Below are 21,321 nucleotides of genomic sequence, written 5' to 3' on the forward strand. Positions count from 1 at the left end.
TTGAGTGTCTTTTTTAGTGCCCTCTATATTGCTTTTCCCTTACCATAAAAATCAGATGATTCATGTCAAAGTGTGAGGTTATGTTAGAAACGTCTCTTATGTCAACAACGTATGTTAAATTAAAAAAAAAAAAAAAACAACAATTTGTAAACAAAAATGTGGATTTTTTTTTAATTAGAAAAAAACTGAAATAAGAAAATAATAGTAGAACGACCAGAGAATCCGTTGCAGTAAGTGTCGAGCATAAAAGACATCGTTTATTTCGGAATGTTCTCCGACTTGGATCAAATTGCAACATCAGCAATTTGTCGGTTTTGTCTCGAAAAGAGCAGCAATCTTTACGATGCTAAAAATCTGGAAACTTTTTTATATTTTGTACTTCCTGATCTGGTAAATTACAGTTTCTATTTACGTAAACATGTAGTAGAATAATAATTTTTCAGGAAGTAGGTCACCCATATTATAACTCTATTTATTCGTTCTCAAATAGTTTCCCATTCAAAAAATTCAGTGGGAAAATTATCCACTTATTAAAAAGAAAATTATTCATATTAATTTTCTTTTAGGATCTCTCGCTTTCAGAGAACCCTCTGATGTGCCTTCAATGTGTTCATCAGCTAATAGGCAACTATATATTTAAAACTCGCTGCATTCACAACCAAGATAAAATTCTAAAACTGAAAAATATGCTTCAGCGTCCCATATATCTAGAGGAAGTCATCCAGGGTACCGACTTTCATAAAGAGAATCTACAGACCTCTGAGGTGGTTTATAACAGTTTAAAAATACTTTTGGGAAAAGAGTTTGGAAATGGTAAAAATTCTAACCAGAATGACATTAAAAATGATAAAATGATTCAGAGTACTGCTTCATCAAATGGCTTATCGTGAGTTTAGGCATTTCTTTTTAAATTTAGTTTTTATAACCATAAATATTTTAGTGAGAATGGTGATAACCAAGTAGCAGAGTCGAAATTAATAGACTTAGGTGAAGTTAAGATCAATTACAGTGAGGTATATGCAGAAGAACTTTCACCGTCATCAAATGAAAGGCAAGTATTGTATAATTTCAGGTATTTTGTTGACAGAAAACTTACTTTTCAGTAAGGAAATTTTCAATTCACTAAAATCATTTAAGAAAGAAGTAGGTTACTCTGAAGAACCCATAAAGAAAGCAAAAAAGTAAGTCATTATATACCGTCGGCAAATTCACAAAGTGGCGAATATCAGTTTCTTATGTTTTCAGAAAACGGGGTCTAAAGTTTATGGGATTATTCAAATCATTGTATTTTCTTAGAATAATAACCTCAAGTTTTAACTGGGGATTGTAGGGGTGGGATTATTTTGCATACCTAGGGAAAAAACGAGACTTTTACAATTGTAACACACAAAAAAACAACATTCATCTTTTTGAAGTACAAACTTTATTGCCGGATTGACATTCGCCTTATAAAAAATATCATAACGGTATCCTTAAACATGCTAAAACTAAACAACAAAGTAGGTAATTATCGAAAAAAATACCACTCTTAAAAAAAAAATAGGAAATATAAACACTAAACAAAAATTACCAAAACATTATTTTAGTTGGGTATGTAAAAGAAATCTTTTAATGGGGCAGATTTTTCAAAAATTCCGTGTATTCGACGCCACGTATGACAGGGATTTTTGCCCTCACATAAGGATAATAAGGATTTATATTTTTTTTCGGGAATTTTCTGAAGACCTTTATTTAGTCTAGCTATATGTAATTTAAATAAGTTGACATTTCATGGAAGTGTTATTATTCGGCTATTTTTAAAGGATATTTGGCTTAGTTCTGACTTGTTCACCATTGTTATAAAAATCTTGGTCCAGTTTATAATAACTTTCCCAAGTGAATCATCAGCTTGAGATCTAAGTATTCGCAAATCCTGAGACAATTTCTTAAAATCAAGAAAATCATAAAAATTCATTTCGACCACAATGTACGGATGTTTACGCCTTGCTAATTTTATAATTGGTATAATTTCACTTGGTAAAAATAAATCTCCAGCTACTTTCATGGCTCTATTGATGGCACTGTGGGCCGAATCTCCCTCACTTTGGCCGTGGCAAGTTTCAAAAAAATAATGATGAACGATTTTAATGTTTTTGCTACTTTTAAAAAAATACAAGTACATTGCTGAGTTTAACTGAGTTTTTGTTTTGTCCAAAACACCCATCTGAAAAAAAATCGACTGTTTCAGCTCCTTTATTGTCACAAACTTGTAAAAATCTGTAAATGCATGATGCTATTTCTGATGCACACAACAGTCTTTTGACGCTAGATCATAAATTGTGAAGTTATAAAAACTTAGGCCTTGTAAAAGAGTGCACTCTCTTTAGAAATAGGAAGATGTATGACCTGCTGTAGATCAAAAACCGCACTGATATGTTTGTTGTTTTCAATTGCTCTCTGCTTACTATCTTGCTTCATTTCTCTTACTTTCTGCTTTTCACTTTGGTGTTTTTTAAAACTCTCCAATAAGCTCCTCTTTTTTACTTCGTCAGCAGTGTAGTATGTATTACAAATGGTACATTGGTCCTTTTTTGGTCTATGCACCGATATATTGAGTTTATTGAATACTTTTCGATACGTGAAAATACGAGCAGGATCATCGTCTTTCTGAGCTTCTAAATACATTCCATGCATTTTTGAAACTGAAAGTAGAGGTGACAAATATTCTTTTGAAGAATCTGCGCGACAAAAATGAGATTCTACCCTTGGAAACATATTTATGTGATTTTCAATATCATTTTTAAGTTTACTGTCGCGTTCTTTCATTTTGCATGTTCTTCCACCTCTTCTTTCCTTCTCTATAACACTTGTATTCTTTTTCTTCATTATACAAGTCCTCATAAACTTTTCCGAAATACAAAATGTATTTAGAAATAAAACCTTACAAACCTGAATTCTCCTCAAAGAACGGCAAATACCAGTCGTTTCTGTGCCCTTTCCTAGAGTAAATTTTTTGGAACTTAGGAACACCAGTTTCAATTAAACTGCACAAATATTGCCTTTGAAGGTCTAAGGAACCAAGACCATAAAACTCCGTAAATATTTCTTGTCGCTGATCATTCGTAAATAAGTGACATTTTCTTCCAAATCTCTTACAATAATCACTTTTACAGGCTTCTTTAAGCAATTTTGGAGGAGCGATATTCATTGTATTTGGAATTACAAATGGTAGCCCAGTTGCTTTTCTAAATTTGTTTTCTTTTAAATATTTTACTTTACTTCGTTTTCTCTGACTAGGTATTTCAATTTGACTGCCCTCAACTTTAAAATCTGCAGGATTCAGAACAGTCTCTTCGTTAACCTTGCTTTCTTGTCTGCTTTTGTGGTTTATGCAGTCTGAATTTTGGTCAAAATGAGGCCAACAAAGTAAAATATTACACCTATGGCAAGCCGCCCAAACTTCTTCCAGACATCCACAAACTTCGCAGTGTTGTTGAACATTGCCGTTAAAATCAGACTTTGAAAACTCAGCGAATTTAATCTTGCTTTTTTTTTTTTGTTTTGTCGTACTACTTTTGTAAGGCAATTATTCCTGTCAACCACTTCGTGAATTTTACAATCAGTCTTCCCATAATAGTGCTGCATACAAAGGAAGTAACCACAACCGCAAAATTGTGTACCTTGTAAGGTGCACTGTTCAAATTCGCAATTTACGGAATCAAGAATAATGTCATGGGCGTGAAATAAAAGGCTAAACGAGTACCTGTTTTTGGTTCGACAGTGCATATTATTATATCAGAAATGATATTAACTTTTTTTTTGTACGAAACCTGAGGATCTTCAACAGTTTGAGGGTCTTCCAAAGTTTTACCTAAGATTTCTTTTGACTTTGAAAAAGGAAGATTATTATCCAAAGCAAAATCTCCTAGAAAAGAAAAAGAAAACTGTATATACTTATTATGATAAAATATTAGGATAGTTTTAAAACTTACCTGCTAATATCCCGAGAACAGTACCATGTTCTTCGCTTTTTGGAATTATGCAAATTTTGGAACCTTCGGATTCGTCATTTAGTTTGGAGATTTTCGAATCTTTAAACAAAAGTTCTTTTACGTTAGATAGTGGAAGATTCATGTTAGTATCATCCGAACTATTATCAGAAGAAATAATTTCTTGAAGAGAAAAAAAAAACATTATAATATTAGACAAATTTCTTACATTAATCCCCACCTAAAACTCACCTGTTGACTTATCCAAAATACTTCCATGCTCTTCTCTTCTTGGAATTATGCTAATTTGGGCACCTTCGGATTCGTCATTTATTTTTGAGCTTTCCAAATTTGTAAGCAAAAATTCTTTTACCTTAGATAATGGAAGATTGTCAGTATCATCCCAACTATTATCAGAAGAAACAGTTTCTTGAAAAGAATGAGAAACAGTATAATAATAGACAAATTATAGTAATATCTTAAACTCTTTTGCTTTATATTTCATTTTTACTCTGCAACCGATATCAAGAACACTTTGTTTTATTCGCACACTTTAGTTCTTTAAAATCCACCACGTTCTTATCTCCATCATCCCACAACACTAATGCATCCATTTTTTTTTGTAAAAAGGATGTTTACAGTAATACACAGAACACACTAACCTTTTTTGAGGTTAAAACACTCGCCAATTTAGTTCGTAAACTAACGAATTCCATATTCGCCCACAGCCGGTAACTTAAAAAGTGTTTTCAAAGAGACGAATATGATATTAGCCTGTTTGAAGAAATGTTATTTGGTATTTTGTTACATACGCCTAAACTTAAATATCGATTAACTTATCAAGGGGACAGAATAAAGATTCGCCACTTTGAGAGATTGTTCGGTGTTCCCACTTCTATCGAATAACGATATAAGCCAAAAATCACTTTTTTTTATATTCGCCACTCTGTGAATTTGCCGACGATATGCATGAGTAGAGATTACAGATGTTCTTGTTTTAGGTCTCCAAAATCCTACAAATGTGAATTCTGCCACAAACAATTCACGCAAAAGATCCACTCTGACGGTCATTTACTAAACAAGCACAAAGACATTCCAAATATAGAAGCGTACATATCGAACCGAATCCACTATTGTGAATATTGCGAGTATCGAACTATCAACAGCTACAACTTGTCCTGCCACAAAATGACCAGACACGGCAAAAGACAAAGCGCGGTAAAATTCGTCAAGTGCGATATTTGTGACTATAAAACGCACAACAGGGGAAATTTCTCGATACATATGCGTAGACACGATACGGCTCGACCGTTCGTTTGTAAATTGTGTAAAAGGACATTCGCACAAAAGGTCAACTTGGACTGTCATTATTTGGCTTCGCATTGCGACGAGCAGGACGTTGATCTGTTGATTTCCAGTAAGATTTACCAGTGCCCTAGTTGCGACTTTAAGGCTTTGGATAAGTCGAAGTATGCTAAGCATGTCGCTGGACAACATGGGGGGGAGTTAGTTAACAGTTGACCGGTTTGTTTTTGTTTATTGAAGGTGTGCCTTGAAGTTATTAATTATTAGTTTTAAATTAGTAATTGAACCCAAGGTAATTTGTACAAAAAATCAACTTGGATTGTCGTTATTTGTGAGTCTGTCCTGGGCAATATAGTAAGAAATTTGTTGAGGTGACGGTTTGTTAAGAGTTGTTCAACTTCTAATGGATGTTCCATTTTAAACAGCTTTCCGCGAATATCGCAAACCAAATTATAACCAACTACACTGTTTTAAATTAATTCAAATAATAATTATGTCTGAAAGCAACGAATCTATTTTTAAACGTAAACAGCAGGAAATAAACATCATCGAAACAAACAAGCGGAGACCCCTAGTAAAACTAGTAAAGTCAGGTGACGCGTACACTGACTGTAATTGGTTGAAATGGATATTGCTTATTTTGCTGTGAATCACACAGTGGAGATTGTATGTTTTGCAATAAACGGCAATTTTTAAACCTAATTTTGTATGGGATATTGTCTTTTATGCTACAAATAAATTTCTAGGGTAATAAAGGAGCTTTAGCAATAATAATTTATGCCCAAAACTCAATATTTACAAAAAGTGGAAATTGTTGCTTTTGATACGACACGCCTCAATTTATCTGCGAGTCAGCCCAACGCGTTCAGGTCGTTCTCTTTCAACCGGCCGGGCCTGTACATATTTTCTTAAAAGATTTAGTCTTCGTTGTTGTCCTGTGCGGACCCCATTGGTGAACCTTTAAAAAAATCTATATCAAAAAATGTCTGTTGATACTCGGAGGGAGGGCGTGTGCGAAATTTCATAAACATATCTAAGAAGTTAACAAAGTTATGAAGAAGAAACAATTTTTGTCTCAAGATTTTAATATCCTGTAGCTCAAAAGTTTTCTTCTTAAAAACCACCCTTAAAGATCAGCATCTCATTCTGTAACACTCTGTAGACAAAAACAGGAAATATGTCGGGCTTGTTTGAAAGGTTACAAATAACTGACTGTTGGTAATACAAAAGTTTAGTTACTAAGATAATGAATTCTAATACTTTTAAAGCATGAAATCTAAAATATATATTTAGTTCTAAAATTTTAAAAACATGATGATTCTTGTACTGCGATATTCTATTAAATTTTGCTTAAGCTTGTGCATATAATGCAAATGTTTTAAAGTAAATAGCAATTAAAGTTGGTTCAAGAGTACCGAGCAACAAAAGGAGGAATTAGTTAAAGAGTTGACAGATTTCCTTTTATTTATGAATGGTGTGAAGTTATGCCCAAGTTCCTTCCAGGCAATTGATGCCACACTCGATTGACCTCAACTGCCTGGAAGAAATCAGTAATTGAACTGGGACAGTTCAAACATTATAATTAGTTAGGTAAATAAATAAAACACAAGAGGTTTTAACTTTGTTTATTCTCCCTCTCCTCTCCCAGCATTAATTCCATTTCATAAACGTTTTACTATACATATATACAACAGTGTTTATTAAAAGTGCGGTTCAAAATTGGCCTTCCTATACCGCAACGAACACGAGACTTTAAAAGGTGCATTTTTACTGGGCCAACTTTAAAAACCATTAAGAGTTGGGTTGCCGAGGCAAAAACATTACACGAGGGGAGTAAGGTGGCGTATTTAAATTGGACCGTCCGTAAGGATTGACAGAACGGAGTTGATCAGCAGTAGAGGCTGCCCCCCTCGTTTTCCAAAAACTGAATCTTCACGTAGCTGGCGATCTTTTCGGGAATTGCCAGCGATCGCATGTCCCGATCCAGGTCGGCTCGGTTACCGATCCCGGCCACGTAGCCGTTCAGTTTCGCGGCTACTTGGGACGTCTGTAGAAGCTCGGGCGTGAGGCCGAGCTCCTCCACTATCCAGCCGTGTTTTTGTAACCGATATTTTTGATGGTAGCTGAAAGATACAAGTCAACAATCACTTTGGTTTTCAAAGAATCTTCACAATTAAGGTCTGGTCATATTTCTAAGATCCTCTATTCTAGGCTTATGAAGACGGTTCCCCCGTGAAGTAACGTTATGAAAGTATCGATATTTACTTTTGAAAAAATCAGCTTTAATTGCCTCTTTTTCTATACTGAGGTGCACACGACACCATAAGTTTTTACCATCGTTACAGTTCATAAAAACATTCCATTCTTTTTATGATTCTAATTTTTCAATTTTCTAAGTATAAATGAGATACTTGCATGGCAAGATAGTTTCCTATGCAGATGATACTTCTGAGGTCTTTTACGGAGATACTTGGCAAGAAGTAGAGACATGATTCCAACATGGTCTGGCCTTGAATAAAAACTTTTTAGACACTACCACATTGTCTCTTAAACAGCCAAAAACCAAAATACATTGCAACTTGGGTAGGCTGAACTTCCAGAATATTAAAATTAATAATATAAAAAACCCTATTGTACAAATTGATTAAATATTTAGGAATATATGTAGATAAAAATGTTAAATGTGAGCATCAAGAAAAAAACTAGGAGCAGTAATACATAAATTTTATATTCTTAAGGAAATGCTCTCAAGAAAAATATTGACTTTGAAACAGCATTGGGATTCGAAAAATGGTACAGTATTCAAAAATAAAAATAATGTTCAAAAACCTAGATTGGCTTCAACTAATGAACGGTAGAATGATGAAATAAATGACATTAAGACAATTTTCGTATCAACGAGAGATACGTTATTTGGAATTCGTTCGGGCGGGCCCTGTTGTTTTGCGCTCTTGTTTGGAACCCACCTTAATGCGAAAATAGTGGTCGTATAATTTTGATTTTTTGGCACACGTGTAAAGTTAAGTGCGACATAGGGTCCGTGAGATTTTGGTAACCGTAGTCCGGCGGAAAGTGCCCGAAAAAGTAAGAAAAACAATTTTCCTTTGCCCGTTTTATCGCATTCCTCGTCCTTTATACTATACAATAGAGAAGGTCAAGGCTCCGACGGGTTGACTGGGCCGAAACCTTACACTTTTCGTTCTAATTTAAAACCGAGGCTTAAAATGTCGCATGATTGCTATAAATGCAATCAGCATTGCGTTCTGAAGGAGAATAAGGAGAAACTATTTGGGTATCCTTGTGATTTTTGCAAGAGGATCATATGTGGGGAGTGTACCGGCTTAATAGCACAGGAAGTGAGAGTCATTCCCAGTGCGGTGCGAGCTACTATGTACTTTTGCCTGGAATGCAAGGATTCCATCATAAAGCTACCTCAAATACAAAGTAAAGCAGATAGGACTGACGTTGAGTTAAAAGCAATTAAGGAACAGGGTGTCAAAACGGCCGAAAACCTGGCCTTGCTTAAAAATGTGGTGGGTGGATACCCTGAAAGGTTCCATGGAAAAAAGAAAAAAAAAAATCTGAAGAAGTTAGGAAGGAAATCAAAGAGGTAAGAAATGATATGAGTCAAGTAACCAAAAAACTACCAGAAACAAGCTATGCCGATGCATTAAAAAAACTCGAGAAGAGGGTCGATACTATGAAAGCACCAGCTAAAGTAAGCATTGAACCGACCTTGTTTGAGATGAAGGAAAGAGAGCGAAGAGCGACCAACGTCCTAATATTTGGTGTTAAAGAGTCGAACAAGGATAGCACTTAAGAAAAAGCAAAAGATGACCTACAAAAGGTAACAGGTCTTTTTTTGGGGGATGAATCTCGCTCTGCCAGAAGAGACCAAAATATTTAGGCTGGGAAGAGAAGCTGCGGATAAACGAAGACCCCTTAGAGTGATCCTGCTAACAAAAGAAGAAGCTCTGAAGGCCCTAAAGGGTAGGAAGTTACTTAAGGAGAAATAGCCAGGCATTTACATGAAAAACGATCAAACAGAGGCCCAGAGAACGTTCTTGAAGGGGGTTCTGGCCGACTTAGAGGAACAAAAGGCCGAAGGAAGGACCAATTTAATCATAAAGTACTTAAATGGTATACCTACAATTATCGAAAAGGCCGAAAAAAACTAAATTGCTCTGGGGTAGTTGATGTTTCGTTTTGGTATAGTAATTTGAACTCGGTGGTGAACAAGATAGACGAATGGAAAGCAAGAGTTGCAACAGCGAATCCCACTTTTATTATGCTGACATGGCTGCAGGACGGCATAAGTGATTAGCATAGATGGATATAATACATATCGCAGAGACCGTCAAAATCAAAAAGGGGGAGGTGTATGTATTCTTGCCAAGGAAAAAATTAATGGCTTTAAAATGAATTGCATTTTCTCGGATAGTCACAAATTCCAAACACCAATTGATGCAGTATGGCTGGATGTCCAGATATGTGAAGTGAATTTGTCTGTTGCTTGTTTATACAGACCGGGAAGAACCACTACGAAGAGGTCAATACCCACATGATAGATACTATAAAAAAGGCATACACATCATCAAAATGTCCAACAAATTGTTGTGGGAGACTTCAACTACCCCAAAATTAACTGGAAAAGTCTTTCAATTGCACCACCAGACAAGAAGGAACTTTTACACTGCAGACTATGAAGAAATCAACCACTTCATTCAACTACAACCAGCGCATGCGAACAAATCGATCTTCGAAAACTTTCAAAACGTTGTTGTGAATGGTGCTATCGAACAATACATTCCTACCAGACGTGTGAAAACAAACCCCCAAAAATCATGGATAAATGAAAATATTTTCAAAGAAATTAACAAAAAACGGAAACTATGGGAAAAGTATATAACAAACAAAACTCAGGACAAATATCAAGCCTATATATGCCAGAAAGAAGTATGAAAATGGTGATGACGCCAGAAAGAAGTATGAAAATGGTCTTGCAAACTAGGCCTCGCCAAATAAACTATTTAAATATGTAAATCGCAACTTAAACTCGAAAATCCCAACCATAACCCTAAAAGATACAGCAACCCAGCAGTTTCTAGACAGCAAATCCATGGCGGAAACATTCGCAGAACAGTTTGATACAGCATTCACGAAGGGTTCATATCCAATTCCATTATTGCCTAATCACAGCAGGGTGCAAATTGTAACTATTCATTTTACAAAAGAGAAAGTCGAAGAAGCGCTTGAAAATATGAAAAGCGACTCAAGCCCAGGACCAAATAAAATCCCAACAGTTTTCCTTCAAAATTGCAGAAGGGAGTTTCTGCTTTTGGGGGCAATGCAGGAATGCTTAGAACAAGGAAAGATACCAGAAGAATGGAAACATTCAATTGTGACACCACTGTTCAAAAAGGGAGACCGGAACAAACCGGAAAACTACAGACCTATCAGCCTCACATGTAACCCACTGAAATGTATGGAGAAAGTAATAGTTAAGGAGCTCATAGCATTCTTTCTGGAGAATGGTTTGATACCTGCCTCTCAGCATGGATTTTTGCCTAAACGTTCAACAACAACAAACCTTTTAGAGTGTTTGAATGACTGGACAAAAAATCACGACAATGGCCAGCCAACAGACTATATAATATATCTTGACTATGAAAAGGCATTTGATAAAGTCCCGCACAAGCTCTTAATGGCAAAGCTGGAGCATTTTGGAGTCAGAGGAAAGCTGCTTGATCTGATCAAGGATACTGAATGAGAGAATGGGTTATAGTCAATGGGGAGCTGTCCAGTCCACATCGAGTGAGCAGCGGCGTTATCCAGGGATCAGTAGTTGGCCCAGTGCTTTTTACATCATATTTGTTTGATCTAGTTGGACTTATAAAGATGGACACAAGTCTGTTTGCAGATGACTGCAAAATATATGCTACTCCACTGCTCCAGGCAGACCTGCAAAATGTTGAGATGTGGTCAAGGCAATGGGGTATGAAACTAAACACATCCAAATGCACAGTGTTGAGGATCGGTCCAGATAATCCTGATAATGAATATTTTCTGGATGGATGTGCCTTAAAATCAGTGAACGAACAAAATGATCTAGGAGTCCTAATAACATCAGACCTAAAATGGGAACGTCATATAACCAGAATTTGTAAAAAAGCAAACTCGCTAGTCTATCTGATAAAACAAGCTTTCAGGGACCATTCTATTGAAATGATATCCACTCTATACAAAAGTTACATAAGACCAAAAATAGAATATGCCTTTGTTGTATGGAACCCATATTATATTAAAGATATAGACCAATTGGAGAAATTACAGCGCAAAGTAAGAAAAATCCCTTACGAATTAAGCGAGGTGCCATATCCAGAAAGATTAATCAGGTTTGGTTTGACCACTCTCAGAGAGTGAAGACATAGAGGCGATCTCATCGAAACCTACAAGATTACCAGTGGTTATTACCAGTGCAATTTGGCGAACCTTTTCCACTATAGCCAAAACCATCATCTCCGAGGACATACAAGGAAGCTTGAAAAAGAAAGAACGGCAAAACTTCCCAGAAAAAACTTTGTAACAAATCGTGCAGTGCACTTGTGGAACTCGTTAAATCAGGAAACGGTGACGGCCCCAAATACGAATATCTTCAAGAATCGCGTTGATGTTGATCTGGGACAAAATTCAGAGAGAATGATACACTACTGCATGTGAGCAGGTCCACCTACTCAAGCCTGAAACATACAAAAGAAACAATAGCTTCATCGGTCTCACCGCCTGCTATTGTCAACATAATAATAATAATAAAAATAATTATCATCAAGCCACATGCAATTTTTAACTAAAAATATAATCATACCTTCTTGAACTGCCTAGAGGAAATAATACATTTGACTACTCAAAAAGTTGTTCCAAACTTTTAGGTATGGAAAAGAAATAATAATGTTCTGACATCTATATCCTGAACTCTCGAAGAAACTTTTGCAATGACATAAATGGCCACAACAATAGTTAAGTAAAATTAAATACAAAATCTTAGTACTTACTCTTCGGCTGGATAAAAAGGCCCCGCCGGGGCAATTTCAGTAATTAACTTTTCATTCCTCTTTCCTGCTTCGATTTTAATCTCCAGCTCGGCAATGTGCTTTTGCTCATCATCATGATATAAAATCAGAGACATATACTGAAATAAATTTATTATTATTATGCATATAAAGCTTTTACAACTAACCATAAAGCTACTGCCTACTATAAAATCAAAAGTAATTTATTTCATGCAAATTATTAAAGAGATTACTCTCGGGCAATTATCCTTGTCTGTGACATTTATGTTAATCCATGCCATTTATCTATAAATTCGTAAGTATTTACTTACTTGTCTTTTGATAAAAGTGGTAAGTCCATATTCATGATTTTCCCAAAACAACTTCAGCAAGTCCTTGTAAGTCGTTACGCTGGGGTCAAAGTCGATTTCAATGACTTCAGTATGGTCTCCCCTAAATTGTTTAATCTTCTATAATTAAACTGATTACAAGTTGTTTGGATTAATATATTGGAACATTGACCTTCAATTAAACAGGAAGAGGAGATTAGAGCAAATGATTATTTTTGGTTGGGTATTTAATGTGAAGTTGAATAATTGTTATTATTTGAAGACAATAAATATTTATTAATAAATTAAAGGGAAATTAAAAAAAAAATTATACAGTGCTTTCATTTCAAAACGATCCACCCTCAATAATTTACTTAAAAAAAAAAAAAAAAAAAAAAAAAAAAAAAAAAAAAAAACACGTCAAATTAGATATACAGGGGGACGTTTAATTATTCATTTACTGAAGTTCTGTCAATCACCTCCTCACCTCCAGCTAACCTCACTTTAATATGTCAAATGGGAACCCCCATCGTGTGATACATCATAATAAGCAGCGTAAAATTTACTATTCAACGGTACCAAAAAAAATAAAATCGGTAAATGTGTAAGCAAATAGTTAGCGAAAATGTCTAGAAATAATGAATATTTTATTTACGCCAAACTTTTGTATTTTAAATGAATACTTTTAGTGTGGTACCTATATCATTTTAAAATTCTTACATTTTTTATAATAGATCATCAAAAAAAAATACAAGCAATTTAGTTGTTAAAATGTGTGGTAACAAACAGTACATTTAGTTCAAGCAAATTATTTATTTTTTTAAGTAAAGAATGTGTGCCGTTATTTGCGAGAAAAAGGAGTGTCTTCAAATTTTTTGCAAAAATCTTTGCAGTCTTATAACTTTGTATGTGTATTTATTTCACTTATTTTTTTGCTTCAGTGACGAATCGACCTTTTTTTTAAATAACTGTAGATACTGGGATAATCAAAATCCGCAGGTTTTTCGGGAAGGCCATACCTAATATCCTCAAAAAAATTAATGTTTGGGCAGGAATTTCTGGGAATGAAAGAATCGGGCCATTTTTTTTGGAAGAAAATTTGACTGGCGAAATTTATTTAAACCTTTTAGAAAATGCAATATACCCTTCCATCATCCAATCTATGGAAAATCAAGTAGATCAACATGGTGCTATATTATTGAATGAAAATAATATACATTTTCAGCAGGATGGAGCTCCCGCGCACTACACTTTGGTAGTTCGAGAGTGGCTTGATGAAAATTTTCGAGAAAGTGGATTGGCAGACGTGGTGCAATCGAATGGCCTGCGCGGTCTCCGGACCTAACCCCACTAGACTCTTTTCTTTGGCGCTACTTAAAAAGCAAAGTTTATAAAACCCCACCTGAGAGTATTGAGAATTTAAAAAATAGAATATTTCAAGAATGCAGAGAAATTAGCGGGCAGACCCTTGCCAATGTTCGGAAGGAGTTCGAAAATAGGCTTTTTTATTGTCTTGCTAATAACGGCGCGCGTTTTGAACATTTAATAAAATAAATTTGTTAAAGTAATTAAATTTGTTTTTCTACCCTACCGATTTACACTTTAATTGCTTCTTGGTCAATCAATTTTATTTTTTTTTTGCAACCATTGATAGCATAATGAATGCCCTTTAAAATAATGTATCACACCATGGGGTAACTATTTGACATACCAAAGTTTGGTGTAAATAAAATATTCATTATTTCTAGACATTTTCGCTAACTATTTGCTTACACATTTACCGATTTCATTTTTTTTTGGTACCGTTAAATAGAGAATTTTACGCTGCTTACTATGATGTATTACACGATGGGGGTTCCCATTTGACATATTAAAGTGAGGTTAGCTGGAGGTGAGGAGGTGATTGACAGAACTTCAGTAAATGCATGATTAAACGTCCCCCTGTATATCTAATTTGACGTGTTTTTTTTTTTTTTAAGTAAGTTATTATGGGTGGATCGTTTTGAAATGAAAGCACTGTATGGTTGTTACAATAACATATTCTAAGTCACGTTTGACGTTTAGGGTAACACTTCAAACGTCAAATTTGATATTGATGACAGGTGACATGTGAAGTTGTCAAATTGGGTGAAACTTTTAAAGGTTTAGTTTGGTTCCCTATTTAAATAAAAATATATATGGCAACTTTGTTGGTAAATGAAATTTTCGCGCCAAGAATTGTTCTTTTTTAAATACAGTCTACATAACCGCACTATTGGCAACGGTATAGTATGCTGTCTACAAATCAACCATTGTTGCCACAATTTTGGATATTGGCTACTTACAAATTTCTGTAAACGGGGTTCAAGGTGGTACCGCCGGAGTAGCCCACTCTGGTTCTAAGGACCCCGGGTTGGCCCCCGAACAGGGCGTCGTTGGCCCAGAAGCAACCCATGCCGAAAGTGGCCTTTTTGAAGGGAACCTCTTTTTCTAAACTGGGCATTTTCGCGAAAGTTTCTGGAATAAAAACGGGTTAAAGTATGCGTTTTTTTTTCCTTAAGTTAAGTTCACCTTGAAATAAAAATTGCTCAAAACCACAAGGACCGGCGAGTGCTCTGATCTAAGACAAACCACAAACTGAATCTATCAATGACAGAGTGTTATCTTTATATACACGGCCAAAGAATCTTTATGATATTGTGTGTATGACCAGGCGATAATAAATTGTATTAGATCAAATAAAATTAATAATTAGGCGGCTGCTATACACTGCTTAACGAAAAAATAAACACGATACATAGTGGACGGCCAGATTTAAGTTGTCTCGACTTCGTTTATTTATCCCGAACGTGATTTGCAATAAATTCACTTTCGCTTATATAAAAGTATCCACTTGAGATAAGGATACATTGTTAATTAACGATTGTACTCATCGTTACGCTTCATTGAATTAAATTGATATCGATTAAAATAGAAATTGCAAGTCACAGGACTATAGATCGACCAAATAATTTATACAAATAAAATAATTTATACGACAGTTGGTCTGGTATTTAAGGGAATCCTGGAAACAAACTTAAATGGCTCTGCCTTTGCCTTATTTTTAACCTAATAATGACGTTGGAAAATTACACCCTTATTAAAATTCACAATTTTCGGCAGTTTGTTATCAGTTATTTCAACATAAAACCACAGTTTAACATATTGAAAGCTATATACTTTGATAAAACCTTCAAGGAAATGATTATATTACGTCTCAATTAATTTTTCAAGGAACAACTCTCGTTTGTTGCTGACATTGAAAATTAAATGTTTTTTTTATTTGAATAATTTTTACACATGATAATTTTAATTATTTAGGATTTTATCGCTTACGCTACATAATTCTTGAAGAATACCGCGTATTTATTAATTGGTCAGCTATACACTGCTTAAAATGAGAGACTACGTACGGCTGGTTGCCCATAAGCTGAGGCTGGCAACCTTCTTCTGACGTCCATTACATTTGGCTATACTGATGTGACGTTTTGATATTGACGTGTGACAAGTAAAACCGGATTGGACAAATACTGACCAGACAAGTGAGGTTCAGCGCCATCTTGAAGCTTTTTTCTTTAAACAATTATCAATATCCCAGACTATAATAGTGTTTTGACGCCATAGTATAAACAAATTCAAATAATCCTGCATAATTGTAATTGCGGCAATATATGTGCAAAATACAATTAAGGTAATTATTGCCAATTTTGCAATAGGACCACTGTAAGCACTTTATCCAGTAATTTTAAGTTATATATTTTTTATTTCCAACTGTGACAATATTTTACTATTCAAAATAGATTTACAAAACAATATTATTAAACGTGGTCTTTATTTTTCGCCTTTGTTAATTATATATTTATTTATTTTAATTTATTTAATTTAATTTAATATTTAGACAGAAACATAAAGTAATTTACATCGAATTTTAACAAAATAGAAAAGCTATATAAGTATTAGCACCTAGGTACGCAGTACCTGTATGTGCTTGAAAAACTCGATAACTATTACAGATAGGTATAGGACAATGTGCCTCATTAGAATATATACTATAGCCAGGAATATTGACAGCATCTGTGGTATCTAAATTATGACATTCTGAGAGAACTATTATATGACAATAGGAAATGAGATTATAAGAAGTAATATATACTAATAAATTGTCTAAATTTGACTTTAGCCCACAGATATTTAAATGCATTATATTTAACAGTTTTTTATCACAACTTATATGACCAGACAGATCACTCGGAGTTACCAGCATACATTCGGGTGTGTTTTCTTTAATATTGTCAATGTCAAAATTTCTAGGATCAAAGTTATCCATAATTTACTTTAGATTTTGCACGTGCCAAATGGTACTGGTAACTCGGACATTGTGGATCATTAGCCTCATGATTTATTTTATGTGTAGTTTTGTACTTATTATTACTCAGTTCACAGTTTTTACACTTTACTATACGACTTTGACAGTCATTGACATTATGTTCCCCAGAACACCTGCTACAAGCTTGTTTGTGGGTACATAAATTTCCCTTGTGATGAAATTGTTGACAGTTCCAACACTTTAACAAACCAATATCTTCGTACACACTAAGTCTCTCCCATCCTATATAAATCTTCTGCACATAAAATGATGGAAAACTTTAGGTGCACACTCTGCATAGATGGTCATAGTATTTTTATTTAGAATCGTTTTAATAAATGTGACTTTATGGTAATCATTCTCAGACATAAAATTATTTTGCTTTTTAATCATATCTTCAATTTCCCTATCTGTGTAATTGTTTACAAGACCTGGTATTTTGATTCTGGGGTTTTTCAAACTAGTCTCTACTATATCATATTTTTCAGTAAGATTTTTTTCTACTGAGGTCTTAAGAGCAATAAGGTCTTCTTTAGGAGGAAAATTTATTATAATCTTACCTTCTGATAGCCCCTTCCTACTTGAAATTTTAACTGCCAGAGCTTCAGGCTTAATCTTTTGTTCTAGATCCAAAAACGTTTTTTTCGCATCTTGTGTCTGTTTTGGCTTTAACAAAATACTAGGTATATTTTTCTTCATCCTTATTTGTAGTTTTAGACCTATAATCAGCATTTTCCAGAACCATAGCGCAGTTTTTTTACATTTTATTTTCTATATGTGCAATTTTACCCTGTAGATTTTCCAGTATTCCAAACATTTTCTCTGTGCTGTCCTCATATTTTGCTTTTGTCATCAACACTTTAAGTTCCTTTTTACAGCAGTCGCACATCCATAATAGGATTTTGCCAACATTGCCTTTGATATTTTTATACAGTTGAGAGCTTATGTCTAGGCAGGAGCCATGATATCACGATTGACATTTACCTTCGCAGAAAAGCCCCTGGTCATCACCACTAACTTCCCTTTTGCAGATCTTGCACTCTGCATCCTCTTGATCCCTTTCACTCATATTTAAAGCTTTTGGTGTTTAATATTTTTCTACCTGTATATTGGAACGCAGCACATGAGTATATAAACACAGAACAGGAGGCAGCTTAATTTAAACAATGCAGATTTAGGCAAATTGTGGCACTTTTATGAGAAAAAAACTTTGACAAAACAATTACCACACAGACATTTATGCTTTATAATACACTGGTTTTTAATCTTCAATTTGCATTTAAAATACCAAAATATAATGAATTTTATGGAGCAACTCTTCGACCGGTATGTATGTCCGTATGAGGAGCTAATTATGGTTTTATTATTGGAGAAGGAGGATGATAGACACAAATAGTAGGCCCAATGAGAGGAAAAAATTTGACAATTTACAAATTAATATTTCTTTATTATTATTGTTATGTTAATTGGTTAAAGTGTTTTTTTATTAATTTTAATTAGGAATAAATTCCTTTTTTTTTAATAAATTCCTTAAAGTCTTTATTTTTATTCCTCGACGATCACCATATTGTTATGGTGTATATCATAAGCAACCCGCAATATAATATCTCGATAACAGAATGAAGATGCAAAAAATTGACTGCTCTTAAATTGTTTTATTTTATTATGTTTATGTTACTTTGTGTCCTTTTTGGAAACTTAAGTTTAAATTCAATATTTCATTTTTTTAATTAATTTCTGAGTCCTTATTTTTATCCCTCATTGATCACTATATTGTTCTTGTATCTTTCATTGGCAACCCGTAATACGTCATCTTGAATATCAGAATATAAAGACTTGGGAGACCAACGAAGGTATAAAAAATTGACTTTCTAAATAATTGTTGGATCAGAGATTTGAAATTTATAATTAATTCCCAAAATTTATTTTCCTAAATAATTAATTTTAAAAATTATCTCTTTGTTTTTAGTCGTTGGGGGTCTCTATGTTATTATTGTTGGTAACCTAGGCAATTTGCACTACATCAATATAGCATAGACTTTAAGACCAACGAGGATGAAAAAAATTGACTTGTTTAAATCTTTTTTATAGAAATCCACAATTATCATTATAAAATCCACATATAAATTTTTGTGTTTTTTTTGTAAATTTATTAGTTGGGACAAAACAGCTTATTTTTCGTTTGTAATAAATTCTAAAAATTATACTCTTAAAAGTCTTTGTTTTTAACCTTCCTTGGTCCTTATGTTATTATTATTTGAATCATAGGCAACCTGCAATACATCTTCATCACATAAGAAGGCAAATAATGTACACCTTGTTTTAAATGCCTATCAATATTCATTTTGTAATAAAATAAAAATTAACAAATAATGGACCAATTACATTTGTCAACGTTGCGGAATGTTATCTCCCGAATTCCAATATGGCAGCGTACCCAACGAGAGGAACAAAGAAAGAACATGTCGCGCGCCAACTAGTTGAACAGAGAGCGTAATAACGACTTGCAGACTCCGGCTGGAGGGCTCTTATGAAAAAATGCTACGAAAGCTCGACGCGTTCGAATTGTATGGGAAATACGGGGGGAACGCAGTGAAATAAAACATTATTTATTTAATTTTCATAAGCACCCATTTGACTGTTTTGAATGATTTTACCGGTGTAGAAGGTTATAAGTGTAGTGATTTTATAGGGTTTTGGGATGCGAAATAGGTGCTTAGTGACATATTTATCTATAAAAAAAAAACCCATAGTGGGAATTTTAACCCGAAAACTCATTAGATAAGGACCCTCTTTAAGTCGATAATATAAAATTTGACAAGTGACGTTCAGCGCCATCTTGAATTTGCATTAAAATAATCTATAGCATATTAATATAATTGTGACATTTTACCTGCAAAATACAATTAAGTTAATTACCATTTTTATAATAGGACCACTGTAAGTACTTTATCCAGTCATTTGTTTGCCCGTTATCCCCGCCTTCGATTTCCCAGTACCTTATAAGGCCCCATAGGGCTACACCTATAATCACTACTAAAGTACTAACGCTAAAACTGGTTCTCGTAAACAACATTTTAATAAAATATCACAGATCACAGGCACCGCACGAATGAACATATTTAAAAGGCAACGGTGTAATATACGTTATAAATGAATTGATGATAATTCCTATAGGAAATCGACACGTTATGCTCATGAGAAGGGATTATTATTAATACCTGACCGGAGGCACGTTCTTACTACTTTCACTCGTTTGGGTCAAAATTGTCTGTACCAGAGATGTGCTTTGACCTTCAAAATTTAACCGCACATGATGTTCATTTGTGGGTGGTTTTACCTACATACAATTTTATCAAATATATTTATTTCACCTTTCTATTCTGTATCCCTTAGTTACAGGAATCTAAAAAGTGCGCTCGTGTTTACAGGGTCACTATATGGTTTTTCACAAGAGATGGCGTTGTTTATACTGACGCTAAAGTGACAGTTAAGACTTAGAATTAAGGGGTTGTCGAAACTGTCATTGAATAAAAAGAGATGAAAAAAAATTATTATAATAAATTAATAAATGACCGTTTAAAAAACACATTGTAGATAAATAAACAAATGCTTACCAAAATCTCTTACTATCAAGCAGGAAAATGAAGAATATACGTCGATCTGTCCCCGGCTTGTGACTGAATAAAGATTTATTCGGGTTATGTGAAAAAAACCCGGTGTAAGAGAAAGAGAGAGAAGGAAAGATGCCGAACTTGATCTAGATTTCGGTCCGTTCTAGATTACCTGGAGGGGCTAGAGGTAGCCTTAAGAGTCCCACCACCTAAAAAAACCATTAAAATATTTTATTAGTACGGCTAATTTAACGTATACTTGATTGAATATTTAACTGAAATATTCAATCAGCGGTATCAACAACCTGTGCGCATGTTTTGTATCTTGATTACAAAAGACCAATGGCTTGGTCCGTAAAAGGGAACAATTATTTGACACTTTATTTGACATTTGACGCATGCGTCTACTAAAAACGCATTCAATATAGTAATTTTTTATATAAGCACCTACTGAACTAGATAAGGAGTCTTAAGTCCAAGTTTAAGCACGCATTTTCTAGCTCAAGTTCAATGTCGCGAATTTATGACTATGGAAGATTTTTAAAAAAATTGGATCTTCTCGCGGGTAATTCGCTAAAATTGTCTACTTTCGTCCAAATTAACGAATAATGATGCAACACCAGTTTAATAAACTTTTATCAGCGATTTTGTTTAATTATCTTACGCAAAAAC

At 34.2% G+C, this 21,321-nt stretch overlaps 2 protein-coding genes across 6 annotated transcripts; one reads left to right on the forward strand and one right to left on the reverse strand.

Moving 5' to 3' along the window:
- The first annotated feature begins 64 nt into the window (after positions 1-64).
- On the forward strand, positions 65-5,648 carry LOC126740919 (transcriptional repressor CTCF-like). 3 transcript variants are annotated; one of them, XM_050447107.1, is made up of 5 exons: positions 65-230; positions 567-886; positions 941-1,055; positions 1,108-1,181; positions 4,970-5,648. In XM_050447107.1, exons 2-5 carry the CDS (start codon positions 594-596, stop codon positions 5,487-5,489), a joined length of 1,002 nt encoding a protein of 333 aa, XP_050303064.1. In that variant the 5' UTR covers positions 65-230; positions 567-593; the 3' UTR covers positions 5,490-5,648. The 3 variants fall into 3 exon arrangements, with proteins under 3 accessions (XP_050303064.1, XP_050303063.1, XP_050303065.1); XM_050447106.1 differs by having other exon boundaries at positions 84-390; XM_050447108.1 differs by having other exon boundaries at positions 87-446.
- A 1,235-nt stretch (positions 5,649-6,883) lies between these two features.
- On the reverse strand, positions 6,884-20,782 carry LOC126740921 (peptide methionine sulfoxide reductase). Of its 3 annotated transcripts, none has more exons than XM_050447111.1 (5): positions 20,653-20,782; positions 14,976-15,147; positions 12,655-12,775; positions 12,326-12,462; positions 6,884-7,396 (listed from the first exon to the last, which is right to left on the reverse strand). In XM_050447111.1, exons 2-5 carry the CDS (start codon positions 15,131-15,133, stop codon positions 7,162-7,164), a joined length of 651 nt encoding a protein of 216 aa, XP_050303068.1. In that variant the 5' UTR covers positions 15,134-15,147; positions 20,653-20,782; the 3' UTR covers positions 6,884-7,161. The 3 variants fall into 3 exon arrangements, with proteins under 3 accessions (XP_050303068.1, XP_050303066.1, XP_050303067.1); XM_050447109.1 differs by lacking the exon at positions 20,653-20,782 and adding an exon at positions 19,955-20,294; XM_050447110.1 differs by lacking the exon at positions 20,653-20,782 and adding an exon at positions 15,202-15,480.
- Positions 20,783-21,321: the final 539 nt, after the last annotated feature.

This window comes from Anthonomus grandis, chromosome 10 (genome assembly GCF_022605725.1).
Source record: "Anthonomus grandis grandis chromosome 10, icAntGran1.3, whole genome shotgun sequence".
Classification (NCBI taxonomy): Eukaryota; Metazoa; Arthropoda; class Insecta; order Coleoptera; family Curculionidae; genus Anthonomus; species Anthonomus grandis.

Coding starts and splice junctions, on each gene's coding strand:
- LOC126740919 (XM_050447106.1), top strand. CDS start 268: ATGTTCTCCGACTTGGATCAAATTGCAACATCAGCAATTTGTCGGTTT. Junction 391..566: donor ATTTTGTACTTCCTGATCTG/GTAAATTACAGT, acceptor ATTTTCTTTTAG/GATCTCTCGCTTTCAGAGAA. Junction 1,182..4,969: donor CCCATAAAGAAAGCAAAAAA/GTAAGTCATTAT, acceptor TTCTTGTTTTAG/GTCTCCAAAATCCTACAAAT.
- LOC126740921 (XM_050447109.1), bottom strand. CDS start 20,111: ATGTTGTTTACGAGAACCAGTTTTAGCGTTAGTACTTTAGTAGTGATT. Junction 12,776..14,975: donor AACCCCGTTTACAGAAATTT/GTAAGTAGCCAA, acceptor TAAACAATTTAG/GGGAGACCATACTGAAGTCA. Junction 7,397..12,325: donor CCTTTTTATCCAGCCGAAGA/GTAAGTACTAAG, acceptor TGTATCTTTCAG/CTACCATCAAAAATATCGGT.